Source organism: Neomonachus schauinslandi, chromosome 8, assembly GCF_002201575.2.
Source record: "Neomonachus schauinslandi chromosome 8, ASM220157v2, whole genome shotgun sequence".
Taxonomy (NCBI): domain Eukaryota; kingdom Metazoa; phylum Chordata; class Mammalia; order Carnivora; family Phocidae; genus Neomonachus; species Neomonachus schauinslandi.
Genome location: NC_058410.1, coordinates 140246176 through 140273456, shown reverse-complemented (window position 1 = coordinate 140273456; position 27281 = coordinate 140246176). Strand labels below are relative to the sequence as shown.

The window sequence follows — 27281 nt, the reverse complement described above, 5'->3', positions numbered from 1 at the left end:
TTGTGGTAATTTTTTTGCAGCAATAAATAATCAGAACAACTAGTTATAGTCTCTTTTACTGAAGATTCAAAGATTATTCTTAACATTATTTAACTTATCATTAAGTACCGTACAGAGAGGTCACTGACCCACATGAGTTATTTGATGTGATTTCATGATACCTTAGCATGATACCTTAACTGAAGTCTGGCCATTGCTGACTTATAGAGCTTTATGAGCAGAATCAGGAATTTCCCAGACCGTGATATATCATATTCATCAAATTTGGTTATCTGTCACAGTCATGTAGGATAGCCCCAGCAAGCCAGAAATGGACTCAATAATAATTTGAAACTCCTTTTTCTTACTCTATGATTTATGCATGAGTCTATATGACTTTCTAATAAACAATAACATACAATTTGTTCCAAGAAATAAGCATATGTCTTCATCCAAAATCCTGGAGTTTACTCCCACATAACCCTTTCTGAAAAGAGAAGGCTTAAGATAGAAACTTGAAATTTGGGGCTGCAATGAAAGCAGACAGCTTTAATGTCATCTTTTATGAACTGTGTGCTAAAATGTATCAGTCGGGAGGGAGAATATATATAATAAAGTCTTTCATAATACTATAAAACAACATTTTTGGTTTTATGTTTGGGATGATAAAGTTTCCTTTGCTTGGAATGACCTTGAAGTAAACTACAAGAAAAGACTTTTGAGATTTTTTTCCTGACAAGGACAAACCCATGACATTTTCACAAAGCCTTTGGTCTTAACCTTGGAAATCTGTCTGCTTAGGATAAAGGCAGAGAAAATGAGCAGGAAAGCTCTAAAGGTGGGCTGCTATTATTAAATGCAAATATATTCATTAAGGAATTGGCCAAACAGGAAGGTATATTCCACTTTTAATGAATTTTTTAAACACACAAATATTCTGCAGGTGTGCGTTCATAATTTAATTAACCTTTGAAGGAAGCATTTGTTATCAGTGTAAATGGGCCGGTGTGATAAAATGCTATCAGACCTAAGTTTTCACCTCTTATTTTATATACATTATAAAAAAATTTTAAATGCATCAAAAGCTGACTTCTTTCCACTTTCATATCTTTGACCTTCCTGCAGTCACTGAAAGCCCCAATGGCATCATTTTTATGGGATTCTTAATTTATGTCATATTGCTAGAAATAACATATAGTAGAAATAATATATGTAATTTTAAAAAACATTTTCTAAAAACATTAAGACACAGATGAGAAATTAAAACATATTTTACACGTAAATATATCTTATATATATTTATATATATATAATATATACAGTGACACTGTGACAATTATCTCAGCAATTTAGAACAGACACATTTACACGTCTACTGCCCTCCCTCCCCAGCAAAAGCTGAGTAAAAGTGACTTATAAAATTTTTAAGTTTAAAATATTCTAGTAACATTAATAAAATCTACCCATCACTGTCCATGTTACAGGATTCTGATCCCAACACTAAAAAATGGTTACATTCTTCTAATCATCATTGTTTGAAAAGTAAAAATTATTAATGATTTCACTAACAGTTGCTTCATCTACAAAGCTTAGCAAACAATTTGATTGACTGTTTTTAACTAATTTGCTCACATGTAATCAAAATTTTTTTAAGTTCTCACCAAAAGTAAAGTACAGATCTACACAAACAAATGCAAAGAATACTTGTTGAGATTGCTTGAAACACTAATGGGGAAAAAAAACTTTGTGTCTTGACATCTGAGATTAAAGTTCTCTTTAAACTGAATCCTATCGATATTGCTTCATTTTTAATGCTTCATTTATATAAACAAGAGTTTGGAAGATAGAGTTATTTCACAGACTTATCTTCAAAACATATTCCCAAATGATAAAATATGTGTTTCTATGTACTTGATGGGACCTTAATGGGAAAGCTTTCTATAAACCAAACATGAAAACATTCTCACAATTCCATAGCTGTTTCCCATATACACATCCATGATTTTCATTTATATAAGTGGACATTATTTTCAGGCACAGCTGAAAGTAAAGTCTCTCTCTTATTCTGCAGTTATTAACAGAAACTTACAGCTTATATTCACTCTCTCTATGAAATTAATGTCCCTTTCTGGAAGAAACACCTTATGTCTCATCTATTAAGTTCATCATATAAGGTAGGAGTACAAATGGCCTGTAGGAAAGGGGACCCTTAAATGCCACATCACCTAGAATGGTAATAATAATATTGCTTCTCTCAAGTGGTCGACAGATAACCTTTTATTTTTTTTTTAATCTACAAGAATTCTTTGACTTTCATTCTACTAATGATGTAGAAGTGACAAGTGAAAAAGTTAAATGAAGATTTTATGACTCATGCAAGACTCCTATTAGTAAAAGAATTCTTCGAGACCAAAATGGCAGATAAACCAAAGACCCATTTGAAGTAGAAATAATAGAAATAAAATTAATGGCTCTTCATTCCTTATCTACATAACTCATTAAGAAATATTTTAACAAATGCGCTGTTGTTGTTGTTTTTTTTTTAATGTGATTAAGAATCACACTCAAATTCTATCTGACAGTATCAGTGTTTCCTTAAAGGATTCAAAGTAGTTAAAACATTCCATTTCTCTCTCCTCTCTCTTTGGGAACTCAATTACCTTGGCATTTTTCCTTGAAGTAATGTGTTTCTCAATGTGTCTTCAAGGTAGGTCACATCTGCATCTCCTCAGCAAAACTTATTACCATCAGCCACACAATAAGTTCGGTGGGCACAAGTATGAATGTGGAAAGCAAGAAGAAAACTGACCAGCATGGCAAGCAGGAGACCTGGAGCTCCAGTGTCAGCTCTGTCAATAATTAAATGTGCAATGAGCAGTTGGGTTAGATGTACTCTCTAGTGCCTCTGATCTCAAAAACTATGGTTTCGACAGATTAGAGATTGTTCAGAAGGTGCCCTTTGGGACGATTAATCTTCCTGATGGATAAACAGATTGAAACTGAAATGGACACAGGCAGGAGAAAATGGAGAAGCTAGTAAAAGTATCCAGGTCAAGATAACCTGGGAAGAGGAGAAAAGAAAAATTTTTGGAAGTTAAGGAGGCAGAATAATTGCAACCTAGGAATGGAGGGAGTATGAGTCAAAGGAGACAAAAGAAAAGCAAATAAACACAACTCTGGGAGGTTAAATGTGGGTGATGGAGAAGACAGTTTAAGGGAAAAGCTGAATAGTAATGGATTTTTTAAAAAATCATTCAGTGTATGTTGGTTGAAGACATATAGGTTGAAATGCATAGCAGGTAAATGGCATCTCAGAGGAGAAGGCGGGAAGGATGATGGAGTTGGGATCATCTTCATGGACATGACAGGTAGTCATGGCACGGAATGGGACAGTCAGTGGGAAATGACAGGCTGAATGCCCCAGAAACGACATAGCTAAGGACTCGGGGAGTTATTTTGATTCAACAATGAAATAGTCATTGGAGACTATTAAGAGAAAACAGAACAAAACAAATCGAACTCCTTATATATTCTTCTTCCCATGTATTCTATTTTTTTTAGGAAATTGTTACATTTTCATTATGGCCAAGTATAACGTCATTTACTGGAGAGGCTTCATAGTTGTTTAAAATACACGCGCACATGTGATCTCCTACTTTTGTGTATTGTTTAATTTCCCCTCACATTTTCTTACCATATGCTTTATGTTTGGGATCCTCTATTAAATGCATGAAGACTGTTCATAGCCTCATCTCCATTGCAGACCGTATACAGTATCACAAAGGATGGCCTTTTAACATTTTTGCCTTAACTTTAAACCTGCCTAGTAGTAATCTCGTCACCCCAGCAGTTTTAAGTGCTTTACCTGATGTGCCTTCTCTGTACTTCCGCCCTTACCTTCTCTTAGCCACTTCGTTTTAGGTCAGGGTTTCTCAACACTGGAGCTACTGACGTCTTAGATGGCACAGCATCTGGTTTTGATGGCTGTGCTGAGTGTTGTTGGACTCCACCCAGTCAGCGCCAGGGTCGCCCCCACCTTCAGTTCTGACGCTCAAAACTGTCTCCAGACACCGCAATTGTGTGCCAACTCACAACTCCTCGCCCTCGAAAATAACTCTTTTAGGTATATCACTTGTATCCAGCATCTAACTGGCATTTGCCACCTTTAAAGAAACTAAGTCACTTTCTTTCTTTTAATAAATAACTTGTCCCATCATATTTTTGATGTTTGATTTTATTCTGACCTTTAATTGTGTGTGTGTGTGTGTCTGTCTGCTCACGTTCCCTATGCTTCCTATCTTTTGTTAAATGGAATGTCTTTTATTTTGTGTACGTGTGTGTGTGCCTGCTTACGTGGGATATTTCCTTTTTCTGAGTTAGAAGGCTTATAATCTGTTTTCCGTATTTTTAGTGGTTATAATAACTTTGCATCATCTGTTGATTCCCTTCCTTTTTTAGAACACTAGCTTGATTTTATCTATTGATTCCCCGATCCGAGCCATGAATAAAATAACATGCTCATCTGTCCTCCTACCTCGGATAGCAGGTATAATTTTGCTAGTTTTTTTAAGTTACTTTTTGCTCATTTTATTAGAATTAGGGATAGCCAGAATTCTGTGATCTCCTTATCTCAGAAGTCCTCATAATCACTGTGTACCTTTACTTTCCCCCTGTAATTTAAAAGTGCATATATACATACTTCTATATATACATATACATACATATATATGTACACACACTAATATCTACCTATATAGAGAATATAAACATACATAAAGAGAGTATAAAATATGTGTATGTGTGTGTGTGCATTTAGAGCATTTGGTCGATAGAACATTCCATCAATTATTATTTATATTTCAACGCCGAATGATAAAGAGTTTTGTTAAATAAATGTCACTTTAGTTACTCCCTGAGTATCAAAGCACATATTATGCTGGTAATACATTCTGCATTTCATGAATAAATTAAAGAAAAAGAGGGACATGTCCCAGGGAAGCTATTTTAGGCAAATTCCAGTAGAAAAATGTATTGTAGGATGATGGGTGTATAGACTAGAACTGAAGTATATTATTTCTTGTGAAGAACTTGCCCTACTTCTTAGCCTGAATCCTTTCAATATGCTGAAAAGGATGAACCACGGAGGAAGGCAGAGATGACAGCTTTCAGGATATGTATAGCCCCATGAGCTGCGACACTATCGAAAGATTCTCTTCGGATTGGTACCGATTGGCTGCCCTGATCCCATGTGCCCTGACTCCTCCCGACTGCCCCAGTCCCTCCCCAGGGACCCTGCCAGTCTCACCGCAATTGAACAATTAAAGACTTAATGCCTGTCCGGGAGTACAGACACCCTCAGGGACCCTGGTCTGTTGCTTTGGCGGTCTGTTCTGTTTGGTGGTGCCCGTGCTAATTATAAAATTTAAAATTATCCCTGGAAAAAGCAATGGCTCAGAGTCCCACTTCCTATTAGACGATGACTTCATGAGTGTGTCCGTATCTATATATAGATATATATCTCCCTGAAAGCGGGCATGCTTCAAATCCACTTTCCGTTTGACAAGACACACAAACACACACACACACACACACACGCACGCACGTACATAATATTGGAGTATGAAGACTCTTTTATAAGAAAAGTTATCATTAGCCCACAGTCAATATTTGATGCTTTTACTTGAAAAAAAATCATCTTAAAGAGTGAATCTGCGAAGTTTCCAGACACATCATCCTTAGATCTGGCATTGTCCTATATCATGTTGTTCGGAACAAACATGTGACAAGAAACTCATAGGATAAGCTAACACCAAGAACTCAGAGAATTAGAGCAGAGGACATGAATATTGTATCAGTGAAAAGAAATTACAGGACAAATTTCCAAATGCTTCCATATGGCTTTCTTATTTAAGGAGCAAATGCTCCCAAGACACCGCTAACAGATTAAGAACTCGGGTTCTGGAGTTACTTAAGGAAGCTGATGACCTGCAAAGCCCTGGCAGAGATAAGCATTAAAGACAGACACTTAGGGGAAAATATACATCATAATATGCATGAAGTTGACGTATACAGAGGATGTAACGAAATCATTACTTTTGTTTATCCTGAAAACAGTGCAGTTCAAGAAAGGACCATTGTGACTGATTCTTTTTCCAATGTGCCCTTCATGTTTTCTGTTATTTTATATCGAAAACAACATATAACCTCTCTGATCTTTTAGTCCAGGTTTTGGAAGATGGCTGGTTGGGAATTCTTAAATCCATTAACAATATACCTTTCATCATTTGCAACTTTCACTTTATTCAAGGCAATTCATGACTAATATAAATTGAAATATCTCTGTGGTCCTCTTATCTGATGATTTTTAAACTTCTTAATTTCTTTTACTTTTTAATATTCCCCATATCTTGCAGTAGACACCTTTCAAGCTTTGTGAAATATTTTTCATATTTTTGCATCATAAATGAGAAAAGAAAACATAGTATTATTCCAAATTTAAAAACAAAAGAAAATTCAAGGAAACTGCAAGCTCCATTCCTAATTAGTAAGAAAAGAAACCTGATGTTACTTAATGTTAAAAATTAGAATCATTTAGAAGAGATGACAAAATTGTTCATTAGTTTCAGGTACTAAAAATTTCATGGCAACTTGAACATCATTTCAGCTATTTATTCAGCTACTTGACAGAAATCAGTCATCAGCTCCCAGTTTATCCTAAGCCCCCAAATGGCAAACAAATGAAGTTTTGTAATAAAAACAGACATGTCTATTCTCAGTGAATGTCTTTATTGCTCTAAATTAAGGGCAGGGTTTGGTAAAGAGATCTTTAAAAGAGCCACGTACAAAAATTAAGGTGAAAGCTAGGTGACGTAAATAGCTGAAAAAAAAATAGGACAACCATGACTTTTTGCATAAAATATGCCTTTTGCCTTATTTAGGTATTGCAACGTCCCATTAACAGGAAACAGGGCGGGGGGGCAGTAGGGCAGCAAGGAAGCAAATGAGAGTTTGCAGAGAAACATGCCCCTCTTTGGAGTCAAATAAATCAACTGGCCTCCCAGAATAAACACAACTCAGGTGTTCTTAGATCGCTTTTTTCCTGGCTATCTACAAAAGTCACAACGCCTTTAAATTTTAACATTATGTTGTCAGTTCTTATGGCAGATTTCCCTACTCTTAAGTTTCTAGAAGAAGAGGGGAATGGAGGGCAGCATTAATTTCTCAGCCATGGGGCACTGCTCTCTTAATAATTCAGACTTTCGGGGCGCCTGGGTCGCTCAGTAGGTTAAGCGACTGCCTTCGGCTCGGGTCATGATCCTGGAGTCCCGGGATCGAGTCCCGCATCGGGCTCCCTGCTCGGCAGGGAGTCTGCTTCTCCCTCTGACCCTCCCCCCTCTCATGCTCTCTCTCTCTATCTCATTCTCTCTCTCAAATAAATAAATCTTTATAAAAATAATAATAATAATAATTCAGACTTTCACTGTCCGGGGGAAAAAATGGATACTTTATAGGGTCAGTGAAATCCTGACCCGGCTTCAGACTGAAAGAGCCTATACCTCACCACACCTGATGCGTAGCATGCAAAATCTTGTCCTGCGCACGCTAAGGCAATTGGGAAGACGGTTTTTTTTGTTTGCTTGTTTTGTTTTTTTTTAAAGATTTTATTTATTTATTTGAGAGAGAGAGAATGAGATAGAGAGAGAGAGCATGAGAGGGGGGAGGGTCGGGAGGGTCAGAGGGAGAAGCAGACCCCCTGCCGAGCAGGGAGCCCGATGCGGGACTCGATCCGGGGACTCCAGGATCATGACCTGAGCCGAAGGCAGTTGCTTAACCGGCTGAGCCACCCAGGCGCCCAGTGAAACTATATTTATTTATTTTTTTTATAAAGATTTTATTTATTATTTGACAGAGAGAGAATGAGAGAGAGAGAGAGAGCACATGAGAGGGGGGAGGGGCAGAGGGAGAAGCAGACTCCCTGCCGAGCAGGGAGCCCGATGCGGGACTCGATCCCGGGACTCCGGGATCATGACCTGAGCCGAAGGCAGTCGCTTAACCGACTGAGCCACCCAGGCGCCCAATGAAACTTTATTTATTTATTATTTTTTTATAAAGATTTTATTTATTTATGTAAGAGAGAGAATGAGATAGAGCATGAGAGGGGGGAGGGTCAGAGGGAGAAGCAGACTCCCTGCCGAGCAGGAAGCCCGATGCGGGACTCGATCCCGACACTCCAGGATCATGGCCTGAGCCGAAGGCAGTCGCTTAACCAACTGAGCCACCCAGGCGCCCTAGGAAGATGGTTTTTAAGGGAAGTCACTCTTCGTTAAGATTTCTAGGTCTCCATAAGAGCATTTGGAAAATCACTGAGGCACAACTGTGGCAGCATCAGCAATGGAAAAAGCAAATGCCATGGAAAAGAATTATTTTAAAAATCACCTCACCTGTTGATTTACCAGGAGAGGCATATGGCGACATTGAAGCTAAAGGTCACAGGCTGCTTTAGATGCAAGGACTCAAAAATTAGAGAAAGTCGTCAACAACCCAGTTCTTATTCATTAAAATCATTTCATTTAGGAAATCTCTAAGAGGCGGATGGAACTTTTGAGCCCATGAAAGATTAATTTTTGTCACCTTAGCCCTGGAGGGGTGCTGGGTCAGAGAAATAAAATGATCATAAATTAGTGAAGTCTGTCCACTCATCCTTGAGGAAAGTGCAAATTATTGCCTAGAATTTTGTTTTACTACATCATATTCCAAGCGGTGTGTGTGTGTGTGTGTGTGTGTGTGTGTGTGTGTGTGTGTGTGTGTGTGTGTTCGTCCTTGAAAACCACTATGTTGCTTGCCCGGAATAAAGTCCCTAAGGTCAGGGGTGATTTCTTGTTCATGCCCAACTGTGTTTGTTAAATGATTCATTTCCAAGTCTTCTTTATATCCCTCCTGATTCCTTGTGAAGCAAAATTCCTGCCAGCATCTAATTTGACTAATTACTTCAATATTCTTGACACTGAATCTCTCCAGGCCTCAGTTCTTTAATCTGTAAACTGGGGATGCTAATCTAAATTTACATAAATGTTGAAATCAAAAGAAATGAACAGATGAAAATACCCATTTTAAAACAAAGTACCATACATACAGGTCATTTAAAAAGGGCAAAACAGAATGTGTAGAAGCAAGAAAAAGATGAGAGCAAACATAACGAGAGCATGACAGGGGATCGAATGTCCTACTTTCTCCTTATTCTATATTTCCTGATAATTTCCTGTGTCGGTTTTGAAACCTTGACTTCACCTGGCAATTCTGAACTGGGGAAAAAAAAAGAATACCCGTCGCTAATATATGAGACACCTAAGTGAAATATAATGCTATATTCAAGACCCTGCAGAGAAACAAAGGCAAATTTTAAAGCAAATGACTTCTGTAGTGCTACGGGTCCTTTCACCCAAAATAGTCTCCAGATCTCACCTTCATCATTTCTCTCATTTCCTTTTGGTCTAATTAATCAAAATCCTTCCTAGAATGTTCATTTCTGGCCAGTATGTCTTCCTGAATATGAATAAGAAATAAAAGACCATTTGATGTTTGAAATTATGGGGGTAATCTCAATGACGGAGATAGATGACTGGCAAAAGGGAAGGGACTGCCTGATTAAATATATTCATGATGTCAAAGGCTTATAAAGCCAATATCTGGGAGAGAAAGCTGTTGGGCTACCAGACCTTCTCTGGCGACGTGTGTTTCTCGAAAGCATCACCACCATGGACAACAAAGGGTGGTCACTGAAAGGTACGTGCAACAACTCACGGATTTGTCGAACTGTCAGCATTCTTGAGGGGGGTGGCGCTAATTTGAAACTTTAGCTAATATTCTCTGAGCAAGAGGTTTCAGGTTTCCAGAGTTTAGAAGAGCTAACATGCAGGGAGTAACCCGCTTCTCCACCTATGTATCTGTGCAAATAGAATTACATATCTGAATTGACAATGGCGGGAGGTGTTGGTTCTTTCCCACCCTGGCTATCATGGTACCAAATCTCGCGGAGGGTGGGGTGGGGGTGAGGGGAAGAGAAGGCTCCCCTGGCAGAATTACTTTTCATAACCTCCGCTGAACAGATCAGAGTGGCTGGTGTTTCTATTTGAGCAGGGTCGCTCCTTCCCCTGCTGCTGCTGGTGTCGGAACTCCTCCTGGGCCAGAGCGTGGCCTCCCTGCCCATCTGTCCCACCGGGGCTGTCAGCTGCCAGGTGTCCCTCCGAGACCTGTTTGACCGCGCGGTCATCCTGTCTCACTACATCCACAACCTCTCCTCGGAGATGTTCAACGAATTTGTAAGTACCGCCCTTCTTGCTTCTTCCCAGAAGGAAGCTTCCCACACTTGAGCCAAGAAAGATGCCAGAGCCAAATCTCAAATAACACACTTTTTAGGTAAAAAAAAAAAAAAAAAGCCATTGGAAAAAAAAGGGGGGGGGGGGGGCAAGAAGAAAGGGACAGTGTCATGAAACCTCAAAGATTCTCAAAGAGTATAATGACTCTTTAAAACTTTCCTTTAATTCGTTTTCTTTAAAAAAAATTTTTTCCAGCAAATTTTAAGCGTCTGTATTAGCCAGCTGGGGCTGCCATAACAGAATTCCATAGGTTGGGTGGCTTCAACAGAAATGTATTTTCGGACAGACCTGGAGGCTGGAAGTCTGAGATCAGGGCGCCAGCATGGTCAGGTTCTGATAAGGGCACATATCTGCCCATCTTGCCTTTTCCCTGTCCTCATGGTGGTAGAGGGTGGGGGTGGCGGGATTCTCTGGTGTCCCTTCTTGTAAGGACACTAATCCTATTGGATCAGGGCTCCACTCTTATGACCTCATTTAACCTCACTTACTTCCATAAAGGCCCTATCTTCAAATATAATGCACTGGGGGTTAGGACTTCAACATAGGCATTTTGGGAAAACACAACCAATCACTCCATAACAACACCTGGCATAAAGCACTTTTGGGTGGAGCTTGAGTACTTGGAAGCATGCTGAGTTCTTGTCCTTGTGTGTGGAGTACATGTCTCCTGAGGCATTCGTCACCTGGCATCCCAGATATCTAATAAATGAGAATCACACTGCCTGGAATGGAGTTAATCGAAGAAAGTTAAACTAAGCTGAATCCATGTCAAACAGTAATAGCTGTTTGAAACAAACAATAATAGCTCTTCTGAAACCCCAAAATGCTATAAATTATTGTTCTAAGATGTCCAGTGTATAGATTTAGAACTAGAATTGAAGGGTTGCTTTAGAATTGGAAACAATATTCTCCTTCTGATTACGGTACTTTGAAAGTTGTACCTTAACTCTTTTAGGTCAACCAGTGTATGAGAGGTTCAATAAATCAAAGGGTCACCATAAGGAATGTGGCTCAATGTTTGTAATAAACACATATTCCATAGTTCTCTGTACTCATTGGTTTTTCTTCCATCCTCCTCTTTTGACTGCCATTCTTGTGTCTTTCACATCTTCCCGGTAATCTCCTTAGATTTTCACAGCTTTTGGTAGAGATTAGCTTTATGTCAATGCCTTAGCTAGTTGTTGTGTGTGTGCGTGTGTATTTTAATTCTGAGTCCACCGATTAATATTTCCTAAAATTTTATACCCTGTTTTTTTTGACTTACCATTTTGTAACAATCAACAAAATTGTATTATGCATCTATGATGAACATGGTAAAGTACAGGTGTGTGGCATCAGATGTTAGTCAAAGAAAAGTTATAATTTTATAATGTCTATTAGGGGAGCATATAGGCTTGGACTCCCAGTAAAGAAAATATTAAATGGCAAAATATAGGTATATGTGCCCTAGGATATTGGTTCAAATACTAAAGAAAGAGGATAGTTAACAAAATATTTAATGTTTCTTTCTTGGGGGTATTAAATGTGTTTGCTTTCTAAGTAGTAACTTGTGGAAAGGGTAAAATTAAACAAGGGAATCACAAAAAAGGGAAGAGGTTGGGATTTGGAAAAGTAAGATTTTAAAAAAGAATGCATTGATAGAGAAAATCAAAATAAAAGGCAGGGAAAGGGTGCCTTTCTCAATTCTTTAGTTTCAGTTTTTCATGTAATTCTCATTTTAAAAAAACAGATTACACATCTATCAAGTGTGTTAATATTCTGGTAATGGGCTCATTTAACCAATGCTCAAACAACTATAACTAATTAAATTTGCTTGCTCGCTTTCAGGATAAAAGGTACGCCCAGGGCCGGGGGTTCATTACCAAGGCCATCAACAGCTGTCACACTTCCTCCCTCTCTACCCCTGAAGACAAGGAGCAAGCCCAGCAGATCCACGTGAGTCTTCTATCCAGGTTTCTCACCAACACCACTGAGGTGCCACCATGAAGTACTGTTAGGTAATGCTAGTTGCACGCACAAAGAAATATGGAGGAAGAACAAGTAATCAGAGAGAAATGACCGCATGTAACTGATGAAGCATCAGTAAAACTAAATGAGGACTAAAGATTGTAGCAGCAAAATAAATCTCTAAGTTGTTCATGTAAACAACATTATTTTAATCAATGCCTTGGACCCAGATTTGCATATATTATACCATTTGAGAGCCTGAACTGAATTAGACTTCCATGGATAAAATAGAAGGTTTGCAAAATTCATGGATAGGTAAGACATGCATGCAACTTTGTATTTATCACGTGATACCCTTGGCTCCTCCACTGGCCGCATTCAACATTACTGAGCACTGTGCCTGGTGAGCCATCTCTTCCAGACTTTGAAGGCTCTCCTTCTGATGCTACTTCTCCTTCTCTGACACCTGCCTCTCTCTTCATTCTTCCCTGACTCCTCCATCACCTGTCACTTCTGAATTATAAGTCTCTCCCCAAATAAGGTCCTGTAAAATACTATGTTTTGTTTCTCGTGGCTACATGATTGCTTCTGTTCTGATGACCACAAGGTCTGCATGGGAAGCCCCAATCATTTATCCCTTTTCTTTATCATAATAATCTCTCCTTTCTGATTCCCTGCCACAAGCACTGTCTTAACATGACTTAAAATAAGCATCTTCACATATATCCCCCCATAAATGCAATCTGCTTTCTCTTCACAACTTTGTTAATGGGCACCAGCATTCTTTCTGTCTGCTCAGCTCATTAATAGTACTGATAATGATGATGATAAAATGAAGGGAAAGGGTGAAGAAGGATGAGGAGGAGTTAAAATGTATTAAGAGCCACTCCCTGGCCAGACACTTCACCAAGCGATGTACGTGTATTACTGTAGTTAATCCTCACAAAAAAGTCCTAGGACACTAGGCACTGCTATTACACTTGCTGAGATGAGGAAGCTGAAGCTTGCAGAGGCTGTGGAATCTGGAGTCATGATGGGGTGGGAAGCCGTGGGTCTGGGCTTCATCCAATTCCAAGCCCTCACGCTCCAACTAGCCCAACTAGACGGCCATCCGCGGCTTCTATCTCCTTCACTTCATATCGCAGGACATGTTTCCATCGCCACATCTGTTGGATTCTTCTCCACTCTTCACTTCCTTTACCCTAGACTAGTTCACAGACCTCAGGAAAGCAAGCCTTTTAAATCAGAGACGAGCAGCTCCTAAGAGTTTCATGTGCGATCCTGACAGTGAGAATATAGGGGGCAAACCTCCCTTGTAAATTCCTCTGATGCTGTTCCTACCACTGTCATGGTGCCATTTTATTCACCTGAACAGCTCAACAGAAGAGACTTCTCTGGCTGCAGCACAGGGACGGGGGCTGGGATAGACTGAGGAGAGCATATTCATGAGTGCCATGCCTTCTTCACTGGCTCTTTGTTCTAATTTCATAAAATAAAAACTACAAATCGTAAGCGAAGCCACTAAGGAAGGATTTGACTCATTAATATGAATGTGTCCTTGGATGAACATGATGTTTGTCATTGGCACTCATGGAATCTGTCTTTCCTGGGTCAGGTACTGGAGGCACATCCTGAGTGCCCAATAAAATTCTTTTTGGACGAGCAAAGCTGCCAAATATATAAAAAAAAAAAAAAAGCTCACTGAGTGGGCGGATGGTAGAACTTCCGAGGAGAACAAAATTTCTCATGCTATAAACTAGAATTCTCATTAGATGAAGTAGTTATTCAAATAAACCAGATTTTTTTTTATTGTAGCAAAGTTTAGGCCAATAGCTTAAACTTTTTTATTTTTACAACTTTAACCACCTACAAAAAATTGTACATACATATAGGAATAACAAAGAGATCGTTTGGGTCAGCCTCTCAGCACAAAAACTCACAAGTAAACTAAACCCACTGTGTTATGCTTTCTTTAAGTTTTTTTTATTTATTTGAGAGAGAGCGCAAACTGGGGGGAGAGGCAGAGGGAGAGGGAGAAGCAGGCTTCCCGCCGAGCAGGGAGCCCGATGCGGGGCTCGATCCCAGGACCCTGGGATCATGACCTGAGCCGAAGGCAGACGCTTAACCCACTGAGCCACCCAGGTGCCCCCTTTGTTATGCTTTTTTTAATGCAATTATTTTATATGGTCCCTCAGCACGAAGACCTTCTGAACCTGATACTCAGAGTGCTGCGCTCCTGGAATGACCCCCTGTATCATCTAGTCACGGAAGTGCGGGGTATGCAAGAAGCCCCAGATTCGATTCTGTCCAGAGCCATAGAGATTGAGGAACAAAACAGAAGACTTCTAGAGGGTATGGAGAAGATAGTTGGCCAGGTGAGCATCCTCCTGACACTTCTTTGTTTTCTTCATTGATGAAAGAGGTAACCTCCATGGTGAGAAGCAAGTTCTGAAATCCCTCCCTTTGCAAGAACAAAATTTAGGCATTTCTTATCCTAGGCTGCTGTTAAATAAAGCAAGATTCTAGTAATTCATACTAGTAGATCCTATTGTAAGTGAATCTTAGGATGTGATAGATGACAGGTGCAGCCTTCCCTACAGAGCACACAAATCCACCAAAGGCTTGCCCCTTCCTGGGGACTGGGGTTTATAATATTTTCAAGGAAAAGAAAACTGGAGAGTGGAATCTGCAAGATAAACATTTTTCTCAAAGTATCCCAGGACACCTGCTACTGAAATTCTGCTCATGTTTTTTCTCTTTTCTCCCCACACCAAAGGATGACAGTGGGAAGGGAGAAAAGAGAAAATCAAAATCAGATGAGATGGTATTTCTTGCCACTACCCCAGCCCCACCTCTGCTGGACATATTTGTCAGAGAGAGAAGAGATTGTCAGAGATTGAAAAGATGAGGTCAGATTTCAGTGGGTCACAAAAGAAGGGAGTGTATCTTTTCTGAAATTCTTTATTTTGTCATTTGCAGAAAGTGGTCTCATCCTAAATTTTATGTTTTCTTTTGGGGGAAGGCTTCCAAAATCAACATTCATAACATTATATCTCATCTCCCCAAATAATGTCATATTTAGATTGAGTTAATATTTACAATATAGATCTCCAATCAGATGGGATAATTTCAGCACGAGTGAAGTAACATCCAAACAGCCGCATGAAGTTCTCAGAAATAATGTGTCCTCTAAAGAAAAAGATAGAATTATAATAGTAATAGGATTTTATACTTCCCTTACTCTGTCCAAAGTACATGTTATCATGTGTCCTTTTTGTCACTTTCATGGGAGAAGAATATATCCAACACAGATACAAAGCACATTTCCACTTGAGACATGAAATAAACACCTAGACTTTCAAGTTATTTTCTTCATTTCTGTCAGCTTACTTTCTGAGGTCGCTAATTTGTTCTAGAATACTTCATTTAGTTCTTTTTTTTTTTTTACCACTTATTTATTCTTATTATCATTGTCCCTTGTACAGTAAATTTCATCTTAGGGCCCAAGCACCAAAATTAAACATAAAGCAAGGCAACAAATACACACACTACGAACACGCACACTTTAAATTCCAATAGGAAATCCCAAGTTTAAAAAAATATTCTTACTCTGTAGGAGACAGTTCAACAGATCAGGGTCTACAATTATCCCACATTTGTACCCAGCAGCTCTCAAAGCAGCTGATGTGCCTACTTCCCAAGCTGCCTACTCCGTCTCTCAGTTCTCTGAAGATTCCCAGCTTGCAAAGCAGGGGGGGTGGGGGGTGGGGGCAGAGGTCAGGGTACCCCTCCCTCGCATTCCTCAGTGCCCTTTTGTTTTCACTGTCATGCTTCCCAGCCTACCACCCACCCCTCACCACTGAGGGGTCACTGCTAGTACCCCCCCCTTTCTCATATGCATGATCCTCAGCATCTCCCACCCCAGAGATTTCAAAACAAAGCCCCTATTGCTCGTAGACATTTGGGGGTTAATGGTCCTGGGTAGATTATGAAAGTCTCCTGACTCTTTCAGCAGATCTTTGTGGTAGATGTCACTAGATGACCTGCATCTTAGACCATCAGGTGCAATCATCATTTCTGAGGTCTTTTATACATACACTACATGGAGAAGAGAATCAGTTTGAAGCAGGAAACAGATAAATGTAATTGTTCTGAGCTATCAGAAGAAATTCGGTACAAAGAACACATCAGAGACAAGATTCAGGACTTGAAATAGATTCCTCTAGTATGAGAACTAAGACTAGCTCCTCCATTGTCCCTTGGTCACATTCACATATATATACACATATGGCCCGTAAATACATATACATTTGGCACAACTATATTGCAACTGACTCTCTCTCAATCTCTAGCAACCTCGTGGTTCTCTATTTAGTCTGATGCACACATACTTCATCTGTGATCACCTACGCGTTAGAACTCTTACACCTGAATCCTGCTTCTACTTTTTAGACCATTAACAGATTTCTGATGTACTGGCTCAATAATCCATGCCTCTACCTAGGGAGCTTTACATTCATGCCTCTTGCCCAAATCCTAATTTGACAATTAGAAGGAACAAAGATAAGCAAATACTGACAATACTAAGTCACTGTCTTTTTGGTGATTAGGTTCATCCTGGAGTCAAAGAGAATGAGGTCTACTCCGTATGGTCAGGACTTCCGTCCCTGCAGATGGCTGATGAAGACACTCGCCTTTTTGCTTTTTATAACCTGCTCCACTGCCTACGCAGGGATTCACATAAGATTGACAATTATCTCAAGCTCCTGAAGTGCCGAATCGTCTACGACAGCAACTGCTAAGCGCGCATCCGTGCCATCTATTTCTGGGAAGGTTCTTAATGATCCGTCCCATAGCAAGCTCCTCTTAGCTTTATAGCTTTTTAATGCATGCTTGGGTGTAATGGGTCTCATCTTAAAAAATAAAAACTGACTCCTCGGAGATATCAAAATCAAAAAGGGCAATTTGTCAACGTTTCTCTTCTTCATTTCATAGAAAATCAAAAGAGAATCCATCACTACCATTGAGAAGTTCCTATTAAAATTTGTCACAAATAGCAGAAACTAGCATTACAAATAAGACCATTAACAGCTTCCTTTAGAATCACTGTAAATTATTATGGGTCACGGTATTAGAATCCAAGAATTAGGTAACTATGCATCATGCCGGTCATGCTACCAAGAAGAGTGAACTCTCAGGATTCTTGATAAGAGTCAGCCACACACTATCAGCTAACTCTCACCATATTCCAATGGACAATGTAAGCACTCTGAGGCTGTGATGCACCCACGTAGCATGAGGTTTACTGAGCCATCTGCAACTCCATAGGCTACTGTCTCGGTCCATTCGGGTTGCTATAACAAACCACCACAGACTTAGAAACAACAGAAATTTCATTCCACAGCATAGCCAGGTGAGGGCCCCCCCTCTTCCAGGTCACAGACTTCCTGCTGTGTCCCTGAGTGTTGGAAGGAGTCAGGGAGCTCTGGGGGGGGGTCTCTTTTATTAGAGTACTAACCCCATCATGAGGGCTCTACCCTCATAACTTAATCACCTGCCAAAGGCCCCACCTATTAATACTATTGCCTTCCAGTGTTTAGGATTTCAATGTATGAAATTATGACCAGGGCAGATTCAAATATGAAATGGTGTTATCCTTCTGCAGTGACTGTTTTCAACCACATACCCCTGAACTCATCTTTTTGGCATCATTATGGATGCATCCCATAGGTTCTAGTCACTCTGGGTCTCATAAGTCCATTCAAGTCTCAACTCCATTTCATATTCAGCCTATTTAATGTTTTCCTCTGCCTTTTTGTGGCTCATGGGACCTACCAGGGGAAGGAGAGGTGGTCAATTTCTGCAAGGTTTCTTCCCCTCCCGCTTCTGGATCTCCATCTCTCTTTGCTAAGTTAGAACGGGAGACAGGATGAGAAGAGATGGGCAAGTTCTAACATCACTGACTTATGTGGTACTGCCATGGCCTTCTCATCATTAACAGAAGCTAACTTTGAATTCCCTCGAGTGGCAGGTGTCTCTCTTGTGGGGCACCCTTGTGATTTTCCAGGACATTCACAAGTGGGGACACCCCCACTGTCTAGTTTCTTTAGCAGGGGAAATACTCTGGCTTGATTCTTTTTTTTTTTTTTTAAGATTTTATTTATTTATTTGAGAGAGAGAGAATGAGAGAGAGCACATGAGAGGGCGGAGGGTCAGAGGGAGAAGCAGACTCCCTGCCGAGCAGGGAGCCTGATGCGGGACTCGATCCAGGGACTCCAGGATCATGACCTGAGCCGAAGGCAGTCGCTTAACCAACTGAGCCACCCAGGCACCCTGATTCTTTATCTACCCCACAGCTGTGCCACCTGCAGTGTTCTCCCCAGCTGCTGCTCCCCTCACCCTACCTGCACCCTACTGGAGAAAATTGGCTCGGGGTCATCTGTCTACCAGGGAACCCACAGTAAACTCGTGCATCATAACCACTCCAAACAACCGAGGAGCCATTATATTGTTTTGCTTTTTATCCCATACTGGGGTCTCCTGACAATCCTCTTCTCTTCCTATTCACATAGACACAGAGTGGATCAGAAGGTTGGATTCATAAACACACATGAATCTGAGGGATGATATGTGGTTTCCCCCTTCTTTTAGAACCAGTGAATAATTATCTCTGTCAGTAATTGTCTTAGAGAGTTGACCTTGCAAACACTCCCTGCTGGGCCACTGATTCAAAACACCCTCCTCATATACTTAGTCTCCTGCTGGAGAAAGGTAACTGGATTAGGGTAGCTCAGCTTGTCCAACTGCTGCTAAATAACCCAGGATTAGGGCCCATCTCTGCTAGCTCTCCTTAGAAGGCAGTGGGATTGCCAGGCTGTTTCTGCAGCAGCTTTAGGGCTTTGGCAGGAATTCCTAGACAACAGACAATAGGAAATACTCCATCCAACATCCCGAAAGAGAGGAAATAAAAAGTTGGAGCAGGAGGAGGATGAAGAGCGAAGGGTGAGGGGAAGAAGGGGAAATGTGAGTAAAAGACTTGAGTTGTGAAGGATGAGATGATATTAGTGCTGTATTTGGTGAAGACATAAATCTATTGCTTCAATTTTATACCCTAAGAGCAAATATTATCTCGTATTCTCCTTATACTCCACTTTCTTCTTCTCTTTTCTCTGAAATTTTCCTTTGTATTAGAGTATTCTCCGCCCTTACTGATTAACTTGCAATGGCTCTAGAGATGAGCAGAACTTGGCACATCTTCCGATCAGAACTCAAGTCAATTTCCCTCCGCCGTGTGAAGAAGCCTTTCCCAACATACAGGAGCATGTCTAATGAAACCAATCTCTTCCAAGGCCAATATTTTCTTTGTTTGAGTCCTGCTTCTGTCTCTAGCTGTGATGACCCAAACCTTTCAGGACACAACAGAATAGCCTACCCCAAACCAATATTGAACCTCTCTTTTCTCCTGTATGCATATAAAATGTCAGCTTTCTCATATTCTAGTTTTCTTTTAAAAGGCAGGGGACTATGAGAAAAACCTGTATGTACTTCCTTTCTCAGTCATTTTTTTTTTTTTTTGCCGAAAACATCTAATTCTATTGTGCTACCCGCTTAACTTCCTTTTCTTCAGTTTCTCGATATTTCCAACAGAGAGGGTGGTATTTAGAAGTGGTGAAATTTGGCAATAAATAGACAATGCAATTGTAAGAAACATAAGTTCACCACTAGCCCACAGATTTCTTCATGTATTCTTCTCTTATAAAGTTTATTCCCAGTACAAATTCAAGATTTCAGATAAATAACTGAGGTGGTGATATTAAAAGGCTTCTCTCAGCTTGACCATGACATATAAACTGAATACTGTAGTTTTCAGACAAGATTGAGCAGAGCCATGGGTGTTCTGTAGAGTCAGCAAGGGGCAGATGGAAAGGGGATATTTGGGAAGAATATAACAATCACCCTCCTGCCAACTAGAGTGAGTCTATTTTTTTTTCTTCTTTTACAGATTTCCATGTAAGATTACATTTGAGGAAATAGGCCTTGCTATAGGAAGAACAATACCAGTGGTTACAAAACAGAAACAAACAAACAAAAATCCTTGAAATGTACTGATCTGAGAGATGAGTCAATCACATGTCCTGAGCACTATAAGGACTAAAAGAGGTTTAAAAAATCTCTATCACCCAGAAGTTTGCTCTCAAGTTGTGGAGAGAGTGACATCAACATGCAAATTACTATACTATATGGTAGAGAAGTCAGTACAGCAAGTGACGTTAACCAAAGTACTGCAGTGAATTAAAGGAAAGTGGGAAGACGTCTGGATGAAAGAACAAGAGAGTTTTCCGGACTGATGGTTTCATCATGGAGTTCTGAAGGTTTGATGGGATACTGATAGGCACAAATAGGAAGATGGCATATCTGTCAATTCATTTAAAATCATTTCATGATGTCATTATCTCCTGCATTCTGAGCTGTTAATACAAAAGGAACTGAGCTTTTAATTTGTAAAGCATTATAAGGTCTCAGTAAATAATCAAGTTTGATCACAACACAAGAAATGTTCACTTTTTTAACTGACACTTTTTAATAGTTCTCATTATTATGCTCACATGATATGCTATACACATTACTGCAGGGTATCAAGGGGAAAGCATTCAGGGATCACTTATGCACTGTGGAGGATCATATACGTCAATTTGGAAAGTTTGTACTTATTCTACAAGGCAACAGGAAACTAGGAAATTTTAGTTCCAGAGAGCAGTATGTCCAGAATGGGAAAATAGAAACACTTACCTGGTTTGGAGGGTTGTGGGAGTATGGGACTGGCAGAGCAAAGAAGCAGGTCCAGAAACAAGTTGGAATAGTATTATGACACTCTAAAAGAAAATCAAAGAGGGCTCTGCCAAGCGAAAAGAAGCAAAACACATGAGAGGTGTAGGTACAGAAATAGGGTTTGACTATACTGAAGAAATTAGGGAGACGTTAAGAGTCAAAAAGGCATCTGAGCACATGAGACTGGATGAGTAAATAAAGGATGGGAAAGTCAGAGAGAAGAGAGGAGATCAATTAAGGTTTTGTCCAAACGCATCTGAACTTAATTTTCCTGTATTTCATCGACTTTGTACCAGAAACCATCAAAAATTGTAGGTTACTTTAGCAAATCACAGAAATGAGTACACTCAAGAGCCATGGCTAGACTACATCAAATACCAGAACCAAAGTATTTATACCACCCAGTAATAATGAGTGCTAAGTCACTGCTCTCTCTCAACACTAACATAAGACATACATTGTAAAGCACAGTGGATAAGTAAGAATAAAATGAAAACAATCCATTTCTTTACAGAGCCAGCCCTACGCAAAACCTAAACAAATGTCATGACCACCTCCCCAAAATTTGTCCACTCTCTCCAAGAGTTTTTCATTCTTTTCTTTTGAATCCACTCCTGTTTTCTATCCCTTCATTGTCTTACTCCCAGCAGATGGTCAGTTAATCATGAATCAAATAATTAAAAAGTGCCCACTCCTAAGATAATATTCATATTTAAAGACTCTTAAAACCAAAAAGCCTGTAATCCCCTGAAAATATAACTCTAATAGTGAGTTGACTGCTCCCCAGCATCTTTCCAAAATGCCCAGGAGGCATCCAGACATGACTCTGCCACCCAGAAAGCTTCTGCAATTACTATAATCTATTTGGACAGAGAAGATAGGAAAGAAAAATGGAGCAATGAACAGCATTTAGAAATCAATGCATGAATAAATGGAAAAGATAACATAGGTTTTAAAACAGGTCCACACTTTCATGCCATACCAACATGACAGGAGCCAGGCAAGCCTCTGTGATGGCTCTATATGAATTAGCTACAAGAAGTCTTACTCAACTCAACTGTTCAATCACGATTCCTTGATTCTAACACTCAGAGCCACTCGTCCCACTTAATTGCACTCACAAAAAGGGAATATGCTCATTGCATATTTGAAAGTTGCTAAGAGAGTAAATCATAAGAGTTCTCACCACACACACAAAAATTTCTGTAACTATGTATGATGAAGGCTACTAACTAGACCTATTATGGTGATCACTTCATAATACATACAGATATTGAATCATTATGCTGTACACCTGAAGCTAATATAATTGTTACATGTCAATTATATCTCCATAAAAAATAAAGTTTTTAAAGGAATAGACATATTTTGAATAAAGAAATTGTTTTCTTTTTTAAATGTTGTATTCTAACTAGCATATTGGATCTCAAACCTCAATCTCCAAATGTAGTTTATGTTTACGCAGAGAAAAAGAAAAGTGTCCTCACCTTGCAACATTAACTGCAGAACAGTTTAGCTACAATAGCTAATAAAAACCACTAATTCCTAAAAGTTGTAAGTAAGTCCCATACTCTGCTATTGGTCATTTAACGAACATTTGATGAATTCCCACATTACTCAGGCACTGTGGTAGGTGTCTGGTTCATATCACTGAGCAAAGCAGGCAGACACTTTCCCTCATGGAACTGACATTCTATCTGAGGGAAGACACAATAGACATGAATATGAGTGCATTATAGTATGTTAGCAGGTGACCTATGCTATGGACAAAGAAATAGCAAAGCAGGGTAAGGAACTTAGGAAGTACAGGTGAAGAAAGAGAAGTGATTTTTAAAGACAGGTGAGAACCACTAGGAAGAGCAAAAGCTGACTTTCCTGTGAAATCATGCAAACAAAATGTTCTCTCACACCCCAGATCCAAGTTCTGTCCTGGGTGGTCAGATTTCCTTCTCTCCTGCATGACTTCAAAAATGTTTCTTTCCCTGAGGCTCTAAGCCTGATGTGTAATCTTCAAACTCATGCAAACATGAGTATTTTACACATTCTGCCTTTCTTTATTCAAACTGAAAGATTTGAGGGTAAACTCCCCCAGATTGAGTACGTTTTCATGCAGCCAATTTAAAAAATTTTCTGTTTCCTGAATCACTAACCTCCAAACCATTTTCACTATACAGTCAACACCCTATCAGGGCCCCAAATTATATAATTTTAAAATTTTCTGCATCTATTCTATTCTAATATATTATGGCATTTAAAAATAGGCATAAAATATAAATTAAAGGACAATGAGATAAAAATAAATAGAAATGCTGATATTTTCTTCCCAAAGCGATGAGGACACTCACTTTTAAGACCACAGGACTAATAGAGTCTGTATGCACACATGTAATTATACTACAGTTTAACCATCATAATAAAATAATTCTTTTACATGCAATTTAAATAAAAGCACTCAGAGTGCCACAAGGGGCTGAGAATAACATTACATGTGAATATCTCTCTTCATATTCATACATAAAATTTTGTAAGCTCAATTAAGTAATCACCATTAGCCCCTTTTATTATTCCATCAATTCATCCAGTGCTAAATAATAATCCAAATTTTACAATACAATTCTTTTCTATAAGGATCTAAATCTCAAGGGATGCCAAAAGCAGAGCAATGGCCTACAAAAAAAAAACAAAACATAGTATGTTTATCATTACACATATCTACCTGTATAGAGAAGTAATGAAGAAATACAAGACTTAAAATTGGATGAAACAGAAAGCGTACTCACTCAGAGATGGTTGTGCAATTCATCTAGAATATTTACTCAACTTCCTACAGCTTCCAAAGAAAGAGGGCTCCACTTCCATTTCCTTCTGCCTGCTATGAAGGTTTCCATTCTCCTCCATAACTGCCTTCATTAAAAAGTCTCCCCTAAGACATAAAACTATAAAACACAACCTGGATTTCTGAACAAGATAGCATAGATCCATTTGTGCCCACTCTCTGTCCTGGAAATAACAAGAGGTCACTAAAGGAGATTTCAAATAGTTGGTAAGAAGACAGGGAACTGGTTTGGGACCTGAATACTGGAGGAGCAACATACCAGCACCAAATGAAGAAGGTGACCCATGCTCAGCATTTCCTGACCCCCAACCAGCATCAGAAGACAGCTGGGGGAGGGCCATTCCTCCCCCAGATGGAACCCAAATGAATACCAGGTGAGCTAGGCCAGAGCAGCAAGGGGGATAGATTGGAAGAAACACTCTCCTTCTGGCAGAGACTCTGAGGCTACCACACAGCACAAGCAAGAGACACCACACAAGCAGTCTGATTATGGAAGTCTCTTTGGCCCCATGGTCTTGCAACTCTCCTCCAGAGGGCACCTGTATAGGAATTCCACCACAAGTAGCAGCCCAGCCTGGGAACACTCTCTGTCCCTGTCAGAGGAAAAGATCCTGTCAGACAAGCACCTGGCCAGAGTAGCCTCTGCAAGCCTGAAACTCCTCTCCACACTGGGGACACCAGAGTAGGTGGGGAGGACCACCAGAAGAGACCTAAGCACACAGGCAGCAGGGCCTTTGTCTCTAAAAGTCTAAAATGTCCATCCTCTGTCCAGAGACATTGGAGCATCTGGAGGCCCTTTATGTGGATCATGCCATAGTAAGTTCTGACTCAGGAAGCCTTTTTATTCCCAGAGGCCCTGTGGGGTTTTTCTTGTCTTACTTCAAGACAACCAATGGTCCAGACTGGGGGAACCCATTTTGCTTCCTCAGACAGCACCATTTGGGGCCAGTGGGAGCCCAAGAAGCATCAGATAAGTCAAACAGACTAAAATAACATGATAAAGGCTTCGAAATTTAAATTCAGTGGAAACACAGACCACAAAGTAGACCTGGAACTGCATGCTAAATATAAACAGGTTCACTTTCTGCTAAAATAAATGATTGTAAAAAGATCTTAAAGTCCTCTAACATAAGATAAAAATGTCCAAGCAACAAATGAGAATGACTTGTCATGCCAAGAACCAAGACAATAAGACCTTGCATGAGTAAAGACAACCAAACAATGCCAACACTGGAATTAATCAGATATGATTATCTGACAGAGGTTTTAAATCAGCCATCATAAAAAGACTTCAAGATAAATTACAAATTCTCAGGAACATATAAAAAAAAACTTATCAAAGAAGTAGAAGTTACAAAAATAACCAAATGGAAATTGTATAAATGAAAGATACAAAATGGGAAAAAAAAGTTACAGAGTAAGAACGACAGAAGATAAGAATCAGTGAACTTAAGGACAAGTCAATGGAATTCATGCAATCTGGACAACAGAGAGAAAATTAATTGAAAAAGAAATGAACAGAGCCCTAGGGACCTGCAGGACAACAACAAGAAATCTAACATTCATCTCAACATATTCAGAAAAAAGGTAGAAAAGAATGGAGCTGAAAGACTAATCAATGAAATAATGGCCGAAAGCTTCCTAAATGTGGAAAGCGACACAAACCTGCAGATTCATAATGCTCAGCATCTCAAAAAAGGATAAACCCAGAAAAATCCATACCAACACACACCATAATTAAATTTCAGGAAAAGAAGGACAAAAAAGAAATCTAGAAAGTAACCAAGGAGAAATGATGCATACCTATAGGGAAACACCAAGCCATATGTTAGTGGATTTCTCTAATAAAACTATGAAGGATATGAGGAAATAAGCCATACACATAGAAAGAACTGTCTATCACAAATTCTATATTTGGTTAAACTATCCTTCAGGAATGAAGAGAAAATAAAAGCATTCATAGATGAAGAAGAAAACTAAAAGAATATGTCACTAGCAGATCTACTCTTAAAGATTGGCTAAAGAAATTCTACAAGTAGAGAGGAAGTAATAAAAGAATCTTCGAGCATCAGGATAAAAGAAAGAAAGATGAAAAGAACTGAGTATGTACAAGAGACCAACCTTGATTTCATGAGTTCTATATATCATATTTGTTGATTGAAACAAAAATGATAATACCATTTGATATTCATGAGAATGGTATTTAAAAGTGGGGAAGGCCATAAATGGAAATAAGGTTTCTACACTTCACTAGGATAATACTAATAGGCTGTGATAAGTCATTCATTCATAGATAGATAGATAGACAGACAGACTGACCCAGAAAACAGAGACACTCAAAAGCACTAGAAATAAATTAATATGTAATCTTAAAAAATGCCCAAGTGACACAGAAAGTTCAAGAAAAGAGAAAGATAAACAAGAACCAGAAGAACTAAAGAAAGCAAATAAGAAAATGGCAGACTTAAGCATTGACATATCATTAATTACCTGAAATATACATGGCCTAAATAGACCAATCTAAAGACAAAGACTGGCAGAGTGAATTAAAAAAATGAGACACTATTATGTTGATTCAAAGAAAGTCACTTCAAATGTAATGCCACAAATATGTTGAAAATAAAAGGATAAAAAATGATATACCATGCAAACATTAATTTAAAAAGGAAGGACTGACTATATAAATATCTGATAAAATAGACTTCAAAGAAAATTCCTAGGGACAAAGAAAAACATAAGGACCCTACATAAGGGAAAAGGACCAATCCAGCAGCAAAACATAATAATCCCAAATATGTACACACCAAATAACAAAGTCTAAAAAATACATGAAGCAGAAACTGACAAAACAGAAAGGAGAAATGAATATATCCACAATTATCGTTTCAGACTCCAACACCTCCTTCTCAGAAACTGATAGAACTGAGACAGAAAATCAGTAAGGCTATAGAAGATATGAACAACACAATCAAAGAGGACCTAAATGACACATTTAGGACACTCAACAATAACAAAATAAATGTTTTTTCCATGTGCCCATGGAACATTAAGATAAACCATATCCTGCAACTGTAGAAAGAGAAATTAAAGAAACGATTCCATTTACAATAGCACCGAAAACCATAAGATACCTCAGAATAAACCTAACCAAAGAGGTAAAGGATCTATACTCTAGGAACTACAAAACACTCATGAAAGAAATTGAAGAAGACACAAAAAGATGGAAAAACATTCCATGCTCATGGATCGGAAGAATAAACATTGTTAAAATGTCTATGCTACCCAGAGCAATCTATACCTTCAATGCCATCCCG

The 27281-nt window shown here is 39.2% G+C and overlaps 1 protein-coding gene across 2 annotated transcripts; it reads left to right on the top strand.

The window, feature by feature from the left end:
* The first annotated feature begins 9695 nt into the window (after positions 1-9695).
* Positions 9696-17256, top strand: PRL (prolactin). Of its 2 annotated transcripts, none has more exons than XM_021697037.1 (5): positions 9696-9762; positions 10117-10298; positions 12183-12290; positions 14498-14677; positions 16913-17256. In XM_021697037.1, exons 1-5 carry the CDS (start codon positions 9735-9737, stop codon positions 17102-17104), a joined length of 690 nt encoding a protein of 229 aa, XP_021552712.1. In that variant the 5' UTR covers positions 9696-9734; the 3' UTR covers positions 17105-17256. The 2 variants fall into 2 exon arrangements, with proteins under 2 accessions (XP_021552712.1, XP_021552711.1); XM_021697036.2 differs by having other exon boundaries at positions 9735-9762; positions 10114-10298.
* Positions 17257-27281: the final 10025 nt, after the last annotated feature.